The sequence below is a fragment of the Nelusetta ayraudi genome, unplaced genomic scaffold (assembly GCF_046127955.1).
Source record: "Nelusetta ayraudi isolate G7.1 ecotype Tasmania unplaced genomic scaffold, CSIRO-AGI_Nayr_v1 ptg000018l, whole genome shotgun sequence".
In the NCBI taxonomy this organism is placed as follows: Eukaryota; Metazoa; Chordata; class Actinopteri; order Tetraodontiformes; family Monacanthidae; genus Nelusetta; species Nelusetta ayraudi.
Genome location: NW_027466068.1, coordinates 3,105,698 through 3,118,844, shown reverse-complemented (window position 1 = coordinate 3,118,844; position 13,147 = coordinate 3,105,698). Strand labels below are relative to the sequence as shown.

Below are 13,147 nucleotides of genomic sequence, written 5' to 3'. Positions count from 1 at the left end.
TTTCCGACATTCTAAGCGAGTCAGTCGCAGCTCCGGCTGTACGTGACGTGTGTGAAACAGGGCGGCGGTCCAAATCACATTTTGTCCAAACAGCTTTCTTTACTGATTCAGAGCATCATTGTACAAAGAGAAATACACTTTGAAACCCATTTTTACTCAAATAATTATTATTATTTTTTTTTTTACATCAGATTTGTATCACATTCTTTTTGGGAGTAACTAACATTCGCCTACAATAAAAAAAAAAAGGAAAAAAAAAAAGAGAAGTAGCTTAAAAACAAAACCCCAGTATCTTAATATGTGATGAGGTCTTCTGGCTCTTCCGTCTGAATCGTCTCCTCCGGCTGTTCGCCACTCGTGTCCGCAGTCTCCAAATCTTCATGATCACCTGGAAACAAACGGCGGCGTGTTCACAAGCGTGTGACTGTGGGAGGGAGTTGCAACAGCGAGCAAAGAGGACGCACTGGAAGGAATGCGGTGGATCTGCACCAGCGTGGTGCTGCGGCCGTTGCTGACGGGGGGCAGCCGGGGGACGGTGTCCTGGAAGATCTGCTCCTCATCCGACTCCACCAGGTTCAGCACATCTCCTCCTCCATCTGCGTCCACTGGCCTGCACAGCACACACCAGGGTCATGACGTCAGGACTCACCTGCAGGCTCCAGGAAGCAGTCGGGAATAACCCGAGACTCATTCGGGCTCCAAGTTGCTGGTCGACAGCTGCTGTACGACTCGTACGCAAAACGCAGCAGCATTCATCAGCTTCCAAAGCTGAAATCAAAAATTCCTAAACTGGCTCCGCATCCGAAAGCAAAGCAAAAAAAAAAAAATAATAAAAATAAAACAGCCACACTCAAGAAGGAAGAGTTTTCTGCGGTGCTGCAGAGCCCAAAACAAAAACTTTCAACAATTGCGTGTTTGTCATTGTGAATTTGGTTAAACAAAAAAAAAAGAGAGAAAGAAAAGAAAAGAGAAAAAAAAAGTGTGTGGTTATGGTGGGCACAGTGCCTCATACTCACCCGAAGCCATTTCCTGAAACAAAACAGAAACAGGAAATTGCGAAATCAGTATTGGGGTGCGATCGTTTAGTCTTTGTTTTAACTGTGGGAATATTTACACGAGGGGGATTATTATTATTTATTTTTATATGGATGAATGGACACAGTCACAGTGAGGCTCCACTGATGAGAGGGGGCAGGGCCACCCGGTGCAGCAGGGTTACCCAGGCACATCCGGTGGCGGCTGGAGTAAAGAGCTTTAGCCAGCACGCCGGCTGAGCCCACGATCAGCGTGGCGATGAAGATCCCGATGACGACGCCGGTGTAGGCCGAGGAGGCTGCGGGACAGAAGGTGAGAGCGACAGAGGATGAGGAGCAGCAGGGGGGAGGAGCGGCGGGATCAGGAGCAGCAGGGGGGAGGAGCGGCGGGATCAGGAGCAGCAGGGGAGGAGCAGCAAGTTGATCAGCATTCCAGCAGTTGCAAGCGACGCCCGCAGTGACTCTGACTTGGGCTCAACTTGCTCCGTATCACAGCATTATTTGTGTATATTAAAACCAAAACGATACAAAATAAACTGAAACCTGTAATTGAAACTAGCTGTGGTTCCACAGGGCTCCCATACATGTATGTATGCGCATAAGAGGTGTGATTTTATGTCTTTTGTGCCAATTTGAATTTAGATTATTTGTTATTGCTGTGGTCTTGTCTTGTTGTTTGCACATGGAATGCAATAACGTAACTATTACTATGCTACTATTACTATTACTATTATTATTTATACCAGTGCGTCTCAACTGGTGGACTCTCTGGAACCACATTTATTCCACAACACTTTATCACAAAAAATAAAATGCTTTTCTATCTTTTCCTTTCTCTCTCTATCAGGTCTAGTGAGAAAAATAGTGAAATTGAATTGTTTGTCCTGCAAAATAAATACCCAACATTTTCTCTATAAATATACATATACAGCTGCCCAAGAAGCCACAGACCAATCGAAACAGTTCTGGGTATTTGCTTTCAACTTGTGTGTTCTTAATGACTGATATCCCCCCCCCCCCCCCCCCAATCTCTCGTCTGTTGTCCCTGCTCACCCCTGACGGTCAGGTAGACTTCCAGCTCGCGGACGGCCAGCGGGTTCTCGCTGCGGCAGAAGTAGACGCCCTCGTCGTCCTTGCTGACATTGTGGATGGTCAGCTGGAAGTCCGGCCCCTCCCCCGACAGGGTGTACTTGGGGCCCGCGGTGATGTCCTCCTGCTGCAGGCCCTTCTTCCAGGTGGTGTTAGCGGGCGGGATGGAGGTAGTCTCGCTGCAGGTCAGGGTCACGCTGGGGCCCAGCGGGGCCGTCACCAGCGGCTCCCCCTCGGGGAACGGAGGCCCTGCGGCAGGAGAACGAACCCGATTGTGTCACACGTTTTGTCACGTCGGATGTTTAACGCTATAAGTGAGACGTGTCGTCGGACGCATTGCGACATCCGTCCTGGAGCGAGCAAAGTGTGTTCAGGCTAAAGAAGCGTCGCAATATTGCAGCATACAGTTCGTACACTCATCATTGTAAAACACCCCGACCCCCTCCAAAAAAAAAAAAACACACAGTGATCTCCAGCATCCTCAGCAAACATCATGTTGTGGCAGAAGTGGAGTAGCAAACGCTAGCGTGACAGCTGCTTGGTTAGCTCTCACTAGCTTTATGCACTCCAAGCTACTTCCCTGTCCTCCTTGAGCAGTGCTTCTCAACCGTTTTTGAGCTACTGCACATTTTTTTCATTGAAAAAAAATCCCATGCACACCGCGAACCAAAAATATAATAAAATTACACTTTTTAGCCTAAAAATGAGAATATAGTCTCTTAATGTATTTTTACTCACTCAATGTGAAACCTGGGAATAGTCTCACATTCCTTTTAAAGCACAGTCACTTCACAATGGAAAGGTTTTTTGTTTTTTTTCAGAACCAATTAAGTGAAATTGGATAACTTTTTAGTGCACCAATGACATTATCTTATGGTACGCTAGTGTGGCTGTGGTACAGCGGTTGAAAAACACGTACGTTTGTGTGGTGAGCTCAGTTTTCTTTTCAACCAGGGGTCTCCTGCGTTCAGGATGGTGGGGGCTTTTTGCATTCAGTTTGGTGTGTATTAAACTCCAGTAAACCTTCCAGGGTGTCTTTACCTTCTGGCCATTTGCCATGAGGACGTAGTTGTAGTCGAGTTCTAGTGAGGCCATGACGGCAGATCCGAGACAACATGCAATGCAGCTACGCAGGTACATGACACTACAGTGTGCAATCTGACTGGGCCACAGCTTCACTGCAAATTCTTTCCCAGGTGGTCTTGCAGACACGGCTTGAATCAGCAACATTTCACAGCAGCAGCATCTGAGCATTATTCAAAATTACCATCTGAAACACCATCCGGTCCCCAGTCTGCTGCTCCACCACCACCAGAGCAGGTGCTGGTCACTCACTGGTTCCCTTTGAAACACCATCCGGGCCCCAGTCTGCTGCTCCACCACCACCAGAGCAGGTGCTGGTCACTCACTGGTTCCCTTTGAAACACCATCCGGGCCCCAGTCTGCTGCTCCACCACCACCAGAGCAGGTGCTGGTCACTCACTGGTTCCCTTTGAAAGGAACATCACTAAAAATCAAAGAGTGCTTCGACCCAAACACTAGTTCACGCGAGCAGACGTCAAAATGAACACCTGGTGAAAGTAAAGCTGACGGCTGGTTGCTGAAAAGCTGCCCCACAGCGAGGAGCCTCCAGTCTGGGTTCACAGGCCGGTCATGTGACCAGCGCTGGTGTCTCTCCGAGATAACCCAAAAGCTCGTCCACTTTGTCTTGGCCCAGTGACAGCTTGGACTCTGCCTCTCGGCCCCGCCCACCAGCCCCGCCCACCACTGCCCCACCCAACACTGCCCCACCCAACACTGCCCCACCTACCGGCCTCGACGGAAGAAGCAGAGCAACACAGATTAAACATGATCGATCCGTCACTGCTGCAAACATCAGTCCACCTTCCGTCAACAGCAGCTTGTTCTACTGCTATGATCTGCTATGTGTTTGTGTTGGCGGACACACAGTGTGGAACCCTGTCGCAGTTGGCCGACATAACACGTTGCAAAACCGTGAAGAAAGAAAATTGTCACGTTGGAGTCCGACATTATTTTTCTTTTTTTTTTGGGGGGGGGGCTTGAAAAACTGAGCAATCAGCAGAAACAGAGGCTGAGCGGTGCAGATATGATATTCCACACTTCCTTTTTCAGTCATCAAGTCCACAGCAGACACCTCCTTACAAAGTGCATGAACACGCTGTTAAAGACAACTAGGAAAGAGGCACATAAGGAATAATTTAAGGTAGCTTTAAATTTAAAGCCTGATATTTGTTGGTCACATTTCAACTGTGTTTGAATCAGCTTGGCCACCAGTGTAGATGCGTTTTCTTTTTTCAATGGGAGCCTGAAGTGTCCCCGTTTTCTACTGCCAGTTTCCAAGTGGGGCGATGCACCTCGCCTGTTTTGGAAACCCAGACACACTGACGCTCCTCAAAAACCACACACACAAATTCTGTCCACTCTGAGAAGGCGGTGGTTCTTCAGGAAGTCCAGCGCTCAAAGTCATCTGTTTACACAGTGAATGCCAAAACCACCAAAACACCTGCTGGAAATGAAACTGAGACTGTTTTCTTGTTGGAAGCAACATAAAGACTGAGCGGGTCGGTTGGGGGGGGCGGGGGGGGTTCTGTCCCGATGATGGTTGATTGACCAGACTTACTGAAGGTGAAGGAGCAGGAGGTCTTGTCAGTGTCGGCCAGGACCGGGTGCTGGGCACGGCACCTCAGCGTCTGGCCGTCCCACAGCTCGGACCGGTTCAGCCTCAGGGACAGGCCGTCGGCCAGCGCCCACTGGTGGAGCTGCCCGCCGGCCCCCCCCTCGTCCACCCAGGTCAGGTTGGGGCTGGGATACGCCCCCAGCCAGGAGCAGTTGAAGTGGAAGTGCTGGGGGTCTGTCGCTGGGCCCCACACACACTGCGGGTGTCTGTCTGGAACATCTGCTCGGGAGCAACAGAGAGGCGGCGGAGGCTGACTGTTATCACTGTTATCTCATGGGGGGGGGAAACAGGACCAAGTTGAAACATTGTATTTTCATGAGGACATTATTATTCATATGCTATATGTGGGAGGGAGGAACAAACACATTATTTAGTCACAGGGCCCACAATCACAAGCGGGAATAAATCAATCAATTGGAGATGATGGAGCCCTCACGCATTAGAACAGGGGTGGGCAAACTTTTTGACTGGTGGGGCCACAATGGGTTCTAAATCGTGACAGAGGGGCCTGAGCGGGAGCAGGTGGATGAAGGGTTTTGGTGAGCCACCTCATAGGAGGAAAAAAATATGTCATTGGATATGTAGGAAACAGGAGCCAATTGAAAAAGTTACAAAGTTACAACAAACGAATTAAAAAACTTAACGGGCCGCATTTGGGGACTGGGCCTTCCATGGCTGCGTTAGAAGGACTTCATCTGTTGTTTTAAACGTGAGTCTAACTTGAAGGCTGAAGCTGAATGTGTGCACATGGAGCACTTTATGTTTAAATGATATATATATATATATATCATATATATATATATATATATATATATATATATATATATATATAATATCTAAATTATAAGGCAAGCTGTTGGAAAACTGCATTGTTCACATGACCAAGTTGACACAAAAAAAAATCATTTGAGAGCAAAAAAAAAAAAAAAGAAGGAAATACAGTGAAATATCCCTTTAACTAGGACGCCTTAAAGCGGAGATTTTGAACATCAGTGGGATTTCTCCCGCCGAAGCGAGTGTTAATACTCACAGTAGACCAGCAGCTCCGTGCTGCTACTGCTGCTGCTGCTGCTGGCTGCCTGCTGGGCCGAGGCCCTCGCAGCCCTGCAGCTGTAAAGCCCTTGAGCATCAGGCTGGATGTGGTCTATCCTGAGGCTCAGCTCCCGTCCAGAGGTCGAGTTCAGCGACTCGTTCTGACCCGAGGCTCCGCTGAAGGCCCAGGTGAGCTGCCAAGGCTGCTGGGAGGAGCACGTGAAGGCCACGTTGGAGCCCCGCCTGGTGTACCGTGTGCCGTTGGGCAAGGCAGTGGCGGGATAGATGGACGTGGTCAAATCCGCTGGGGAGAAAAAAAAAAGAAGGATCCATCATCTCATTGTTGCCAACATTTCATCTTTGGGCCTCCTGACTACTGCAGTAATCTGTGATTTACACATTATATTGTTTATGTATGATAGACAGAGTGATGTTGTGATTTAAAGGTCCAGTGTGTGTAATTTGGTAAAAGCTTAGCATACTGCCCATAAATACATTAATAAAAGAATATACTGACAGCACAGTAGAAGTCATTTGGTTTTCCTACCCTTACGACAGTTCTTATTTATATATACGAATGCACATAGATCAAGGGTCTCGCTCCCAGATAGCTGCCATCTTACACCATCATGTTTCTAAGGATGCTTGGTGTCGACAATCCAGCTGCCTGAAAGCGCGTTTCGTATTTGTGAAATAAACCAACGAAGAACAAGAAGGTAGGCGAGGTATTCAGGTTTGTGTGTGCAGGCCAACGTAGTTCACTGGCGAACTTAGGGGGGGGGGGGGGGTGAGCGAAAGAGTGCTGCGATCTAAAATCTGACTACTAGATGGCAGAATTTCACATCCTGTACCTTTAACACCCATGTGTTGTTGCAGCCTGTCCAGCTTTCTGGGTTTGTGGGTGAAGGCCACTTACATTGTGGAAGGTGGGGGGGGGGGGACATCTATCCATCTATGGGCACAGCACAGCAGTCATCGGGCCCAGAGGATGCAGTTATTAAACATGGATGCTAAACACGGGCATGAGAGGTTGGAGGTTGGCCCAGACTGATTCTTAGTCACAGGGTCCAGTATTGCCAACGCCGGTGTCCCTGTACAGCAGCTTCTTTATCAGAGAGCCATACAGAGAGAGGACGACCCTTCTCACACACACACACACACACACACACACACACACACACACACACACACACACACACACACACACACACACACACACACACACACACAGGGGGACCTACCGGCTACATGGAGGCGGACCCCCGCCTTGGTGCTGCTGTTGTCCGGCCAGGTGGAGTCACACAGGTAGTTGCCTTGGTCCGAGGCGACGACCGCGGCAAAACTCAGGCTCCCGTCACGCAACACGGCGACTCGCTGCCCCTCCTCCGGCGTGGCCGCGCCGCTTCGCGCGATTTCCTGTCCGTCTTTAATCCATATCGTCAAAATCGGCGCCACGACGCCGCTGCCGCCTCCGCTGCTGTAACACGGAAGTAGCGCGACGTCGCCCGGCGCGGCTGTCAGCACCGTGTCGGCGGGGACTTCAGCCGAGGGCTCCGCTGTGACAGAGCAACAAGAGTGACGAGCGGAGGGTGAAACATGGAGCAGGTTCCCACTGACCCGTGTCACCGGTGCCAGGCAGAAACTCACCTGAGGCGGATGAATACAGGTGTAGCAGCGCAGCAATGGCGACTATCTTCATGCTAATTTTCCCATCGGTCGCATCGCCCTCACAAGAAAGTGAACACAAATGTTTATCCAACCCCACCCCACTCCCACCTTCTTTTTCAAACAAGGAAAAATGTTCCAGTCGCCGCCCTCTGGGACTTAATTAACCTGCGTGGACACCGCGGACACCTGCGGCTCCATCGTGAAAGTCAGCACGGGACTCAGCGCTGCTGGCGGACAGGTGTCCGGTGTGTCACGGTGCGGAGTGATGTCCCATCCTCTCTGTTTACTAGAGCACGTTCATCCGGAACCGTCAGTCACGGGGAAACCACACCCTAACCTCACCTGCTTAAAGAGATATTCACCGGATTTCGGTGGCTGGGGTTCGTTACTAGTTAATTACTACCTGTGGGAATAGGTAGATCAGCGTGATTTTATTTCATTTGATTTGAATACTTTATTTCGATCATGTAAATTATAACAAAACAAAAAAAACAAAACAGCTAAAATTTAAAAAAAAAAAAAAAAAAAAAAAAAAGTAAAAAAAAAACAAACAAAAACAAAATAGAAGCGGCATTTAAGATTACATGAGGAATAGAAGTACAAATTTATTTAATCCCACCCTTTAAAATATACTGTTTCATATTCAAACTAAATCATATCCTTAGCATATATATTCACATATACACATACACACCTATTTATATATACATATATACATTCATATGCAGTATATGCATACTTATACATATGTATAATTACATACATATACATATATACACACTGAGAAACACACATATACATATACATACATTCATACATAAAATACCCATGCTCTGCTACATTAATCTTATAGCATGAACACCATGTAATAATAATAATAATAATAATAATAATAATAATAATAATAATAATAATAATAATAATAATAATAATAACAACAACAACAATAATAACAATCATTATTACCATTATCATCACCACCATCACCATTATTAATTAATTCATTACTAGAGTATCTGTGAAGAATAATTTCTCTTAATAATAATCTCTTTTTAAACAAAATTAAGCTTAAACCTTTTTTAAATTTCAGTGGTCAGTCAGTCTGTTCCACAATTTTACTCCACAGATACAGAAACTTTTTTTTTGTTGAGCGAGAATTTACAACCTTCAAATTCAATTGTTCTCTTAAATTATAACCCCCCTCTCTGTCATGAAACATTTTCCAGATATGGTTTGGTAAAAGATTATTCTTTGCCTTTTATACTATTTGAGCTGTTTTATACTCAACCATGTCAAAAAAAAATGTAAAGTTTTAGATTTGAAAAATAGGTCATTTGTGTGAGCCTTAAAATGTTTTCATTTACTATGTCAATATTGACACCGCACAACTGTATTTGTGCTTGATTGTGTGGTTTGTTTGTTTGTTTGTTTTAATATTCCAAAAATGCAAATTTGACAATGCTTCCTAACTGCTATTAAGCAATTCTTTAACACAAAATAATATAGAAAGAAAATTTGATGAAGCAAAATTATTAAAACAGAAAAAAACAAGTATCTTGTTATTCGAAAGGAGTGAGAAGAAGCATACATTGTTAGCTCTCACCCCTTTCTCTAGATATATATATAGGATGTATACATATATATATATATATATATATATATATATATATATATATATATATATATATATACACATGCCTACATTTACATATGCTCATTCATACTGTACATACAGTACATATATACATGCACCAGAGGCGATTCCTCTAAGACTGCAAGGGAAGCTCAGCTTCCCCTAAAATGGGAGAAAATAAGTGGTCAAATACGAACTGTTGTGTGTACGCGATCATCTTTTGTTCAGAATCAGCTACTTATCGCAGGTAAGTGACAGTGAAATGCAGAGCCGGCCCAAGGCATAAGCGAGGTAAGCGACGGCTTAGGGCCCCAAGGCCACTAGGGGGCCCCCAAGAGCAATTTAAAAAAATATATCAAAAAAAAAAAATGTTTTCCCCATGATGATTTCTATATGATCAAAGATATATTATTGTACAAAAAGACACTTTCAACAGAGTACAGCTGCTGATGTAGACCTAGTGATTCTTAATGCCTTTGTAGCTAAAGCTTTGCTGCACCGGTGCCTCCTGCCAAGAAAAAAAAAAAAAAAAGTGTAACGCCGGCTCCCAACATGCAGTACACACTGCGCATCCAAAGCACAGGTGGTTAGGCGAAACAATGTTGCAAAAAAGGACATATCCCTCAGGAACAGAGAAAAGAAAAAGGAAGTTTTTGTTGTTCTTGCACTACAACTTATTGTTGCAACTTGCTGTTGCACTTTTTTGAAACCAAAAATAATAAACCAGATGACACATTTACAGTAAGAACATTGTCTACCTGTTTATTTTTGTTACTTTCAGTAGGACTAGATGATATACCTCACTTTGTGCTTTATAACTTGGAATGTACGGTGGCGCAGTGGTTAGCGCTGCCGCCTCACAGCAAGAAGGTTGTGGATTCGATTCCGGGCCTGCGACCTTTCTGTGTGGAGTTTGCATGTTCTCCCTGTGTCTGCGTGGGTTCTCTCCGGGTTCTCCGGCTTCCTCCCACAGTCCAAAAACATGCATGTGAGGTCAATGGAACACTCTAAATTGTCCGTAGGTGTGCATGTGAGTGTGAATGGTTGTTTGTGTCTATGTGGCCCTGCGATGAACTGGCGACTTGTCCAGGGTGTCACCCTGCCTTCGCCCTAAGACAGCTGGGATAGGCTCCAGCAGACCCCCGTGACCCTGAGGTCGGGACTAAGCGGGTATGGAAAATTAATGAATGAATGAACTTGGAATGTTGTGTAAATCAACCCCAGGACACTCTTGTAGCTGGATGTGCTACCCTTTGAGATTGAAAACCATATGTGGCACCCTAGACGTGCTCCATGATGCATTCATTGAAATAATTCGTATTAAGTTTGCATTGGTATTACTTATGTTTCTGATTATTTTACCTTTGGAGATACAGCAACAGCATAATTTCAACGTGTAATACATACATGTGTAAAGACATGTCAGGCCGTCAATAGGATGTAAACAACACTGCCAGAGCTGCATTGAACTCAATGTAGGTGTGTGAATGATCAACAATCAATACCGGCTGAAATAGAGGCCCCCAAAATCAAATTTTGCTTAGGGCCCCGTGGAGGCTTGGGCCGGCCCTGGTGAAACGACTTCCTTCTCATCCATCCCCGCAGCTGGCTTACACCGCGTGTAGACGCTGAGCGTCTGTTGAATCCAACGGGGAAGCAAGAGTGGGTTGTTACGCTGCAGCGAAACTCAACGGTCATTGGATAAATTGTTCCCGCCCACCGGATGATCGGTTGGCCCGGACGCTCGGCTTCTGCATGATGATTGGATGATCTGTTTGAGGCTGAATCCCTTTTTGATTGACAGTGAAATGAGCGAATCAGCGATCTTAAAGTATAAACATCCGCCGAGAAGTTCTTCTTTCCGTTGTTTTGAGTCAATCTGGGGACTCTGTTGATCCTCTCAGCGACTTTGTCTTTGTTTAAAAACGTCTAGCGACAATTCTAGCATCTATTTCTGGCGTTTTTGTAGACCGTAGCTGCTTGTGTTTGGAGACTGACTTCTGACACAGCGGGAGCTACTGAGCCGCCCCCCCGTCACAAAGCGCTCACAGGCGGTAACACTTTACACCATCCTCGCGCAAGTAGCTCCAGCGAGACGAGCAAGCTGCCAACAAGTTGCACATAATGGCAGATAATATGAGCGTCCAAAGAAGTTATGGCTTTGATTCAGGGAGACTGAGGTCTGAAACCCTTAAATCCTATTTTCAAACCAGGACTTGCAGGGCAACACAGGAAAGCTGTGTGATTTCTTGCTGTTTCTGAAAGACATGGAGTTGGACAGTGCAATACCACAGCTGTACAAACTTGTCATTAGTGTCAATACATATACATATACTCATCCATCTCCCATCAGTATGTCATTGATAACACTGGGACACTAATTGAAAAAAAAAAAAAAAAACCTCTGTAGAGTTAGATTTTTATGCTGATTAAAACTAAAATTGGCACGCTGATTACAAAATTGCAGTCATTTTTTTTTCTAGCACATCAAGTTTTTTTTCCACAACTTACCTTCCAGGTAAGCAAAATTCCACTGATTAGCTGTAGTAAGACTTGCCAGATGATTAAGACTGGACTCATCTACTCAGCTACGTGGCAACTTGTTTGTGCAGACACAAATTGAGACAGGGCGGCGAGAGGTGTGTGCAGCTCCCAATAGGTCAGTACTATCAATATCTACAAACAGAAAGCTAGCATAGTAGGAATTAAGAGAATTTGTGCTGGCTTTTCACTTGACCTCGTAACCATGATCATACCGTTGTGAGTTCTATCTCGTTTTATGCTGTTTTTTTTTTAGTTTTCAAAGATTGTAACTATTCCATCTTAGTGTTTTATTTCCATAGGTATGTATTTCCTTTGTTCCAGATCATGTCTGCTCCTGCTACTTCTCGTCTTAAATGCCTAAGCAACCCTGACTCCTTTTTGCTATATTTGTAGTAGTTTCACCATTCCAAGCCAGAGGGCAAACATCAGTGCATTTATCAAACAAGCATATTTTAAAGTAAAACTCTGTGATCAGGAGAAAGTGTGCAAGCAGTGTGTCGAGAGTTTATGAATGTGGACCAAAGGAACACGCGAAAAGTTGGCATTTGGTATCCCCATGGTTTAGCGAGAGCAAAAGATCATTGCACAGACTGATACCTTTGTTTAGTAGAAAACATCAGGATTTAACAAGAAAAGTAAAATAGAATATCCTAATCTACCGTCAGCTATAAGACCAATGCCTCAGTCAGCGGAAACTCTTACTTGCACACAATTATAATTACAGTAGCCATATCCTTCGTGAAAACATAATAGTGTTAAATGAACATTGCAGTCATGCCTGTTTCTTTCATATTTCATTTTGTATGTCAATATTTGAAATTGTTTTTGTAAAACAAGCACAAATCTGTTAAGTGCAGTATTCTTCATATTTTTGTTTTGTTTAAGAAAACCGGGATCTATACTGAGATCAGTTTTGGATTCCGCACCCAAAAATTTGTTAAAAACAGCTGTCAGACCTAACTGAACAAAAATTGTGTTTTTTAATGGTAGTTGCTTTCCAACATGTAACTTTGTGCTCGTGTATGTGATTAAACACTACTTTTTGTTCTGTGTTTATTGTTATTTTGAGGGGCTTTATTTTATGCCAGTATATTACAACCCTTTGCACGTCATTCACACAGCTGGACCCTTTTCCATTCACTCAGGCCTCGTGCTCTTTGAGTTGTCTTTGAAAGGTTTGTTGATTCGACCCTTTTTTTTCCTCAATGTGTTCTACCTCTTACCTTACTTCCAGGGTCTTAGGAAGTGAGTTAGTGGAGCACGGTTTGCTGGAGGAGGGACGAGCTAAGGAAGAATGTGACTGACAGATGTTTGAGCAAACCACAAGCCATCGGACAGCGGGACGATACTGCTCTCTGGTGGTCATCCACATTATCGCCAGCAAGTTTGTCCAGTTCACGTGTAGGTGGAAAATAAAGTTTTGTTTGTTTTTTTTATTTGTTTTCAGAT

General features: G+C 44.9%; 1 protein-coding gene and 1 long non-coding RNA gene across 4 annotated transcripts; both read right to left on the bottom strand.

The window, feature by feature from the left end:
• Nucleotides 1–73: 73 nt before the first annotated feature.
• Nucleotides 74–7,636, bottom strand: vsig10 (V-set and immunoglobulin domain containing 10). 3 transcript variants are annotated; one of them, XM_076025793.1, is made up of 9 exons: nucleotides 7,501–7,636; nucleotides 7,085–7,409; nucleotides 5,852–6,144; nucleotides 4,765–5,040; nucleotides 2,088–2,372; nucleotides 1,220–1,333; nucleotides 1,017–1,029; nucleotides 465–610; nucleotides 74–388 (listed from the first exon to the last, which is right to left on the bottom strand). In XM_076025793.1, the coding sequence occupies exons 1-9, from the start codon at nucleotides 7,550–7,552 to the stop codon at nucleotides 294–296; spliced, it is 1,599 nt and encodes a 532-aa protein (XP_075881908.1). In that variant the 5' UTR covers nucleotides 7,553–7,636; the 3' UTR covers nucleotides 74–293. The 3 variants fall into 3 exon arrangements, 2 of the variants coding, with proteins under 2 accessions (XP_075881908.1, XP_075881907.1); XM_076025792.1 differs by having other exon boundaries at nucleotides 5,852–6,157; nucleotides 7,095–7,409; XR_012926611.1 differs by lacking the exon at nucleotides 1,017–1,029 and having other exon boundaries at nucleotides 5,852–6,157; nucleotides 7,095–7,409.
• Nucleotides 7,637–9,895: 2,259 nt separating this feature from the next.
• Nucleotides 9,896–10,720, bottom strand: LOC142887654 (uncharacterized). The gene is made up of 2 exons (XR_012926573.1): nucleotides 10,352–10,720; nucleotides 9,896–9,957 (listed from the first exon to the last, which is right to left on the bottom strand). It is a non-coding gene; the product is annotated as an uncharacterized LOC142887654 (long non-coding RNA).
• Between the last annotated feature and the right edge of the window lie 2,427 nt (nucleotides 10,721–13,147).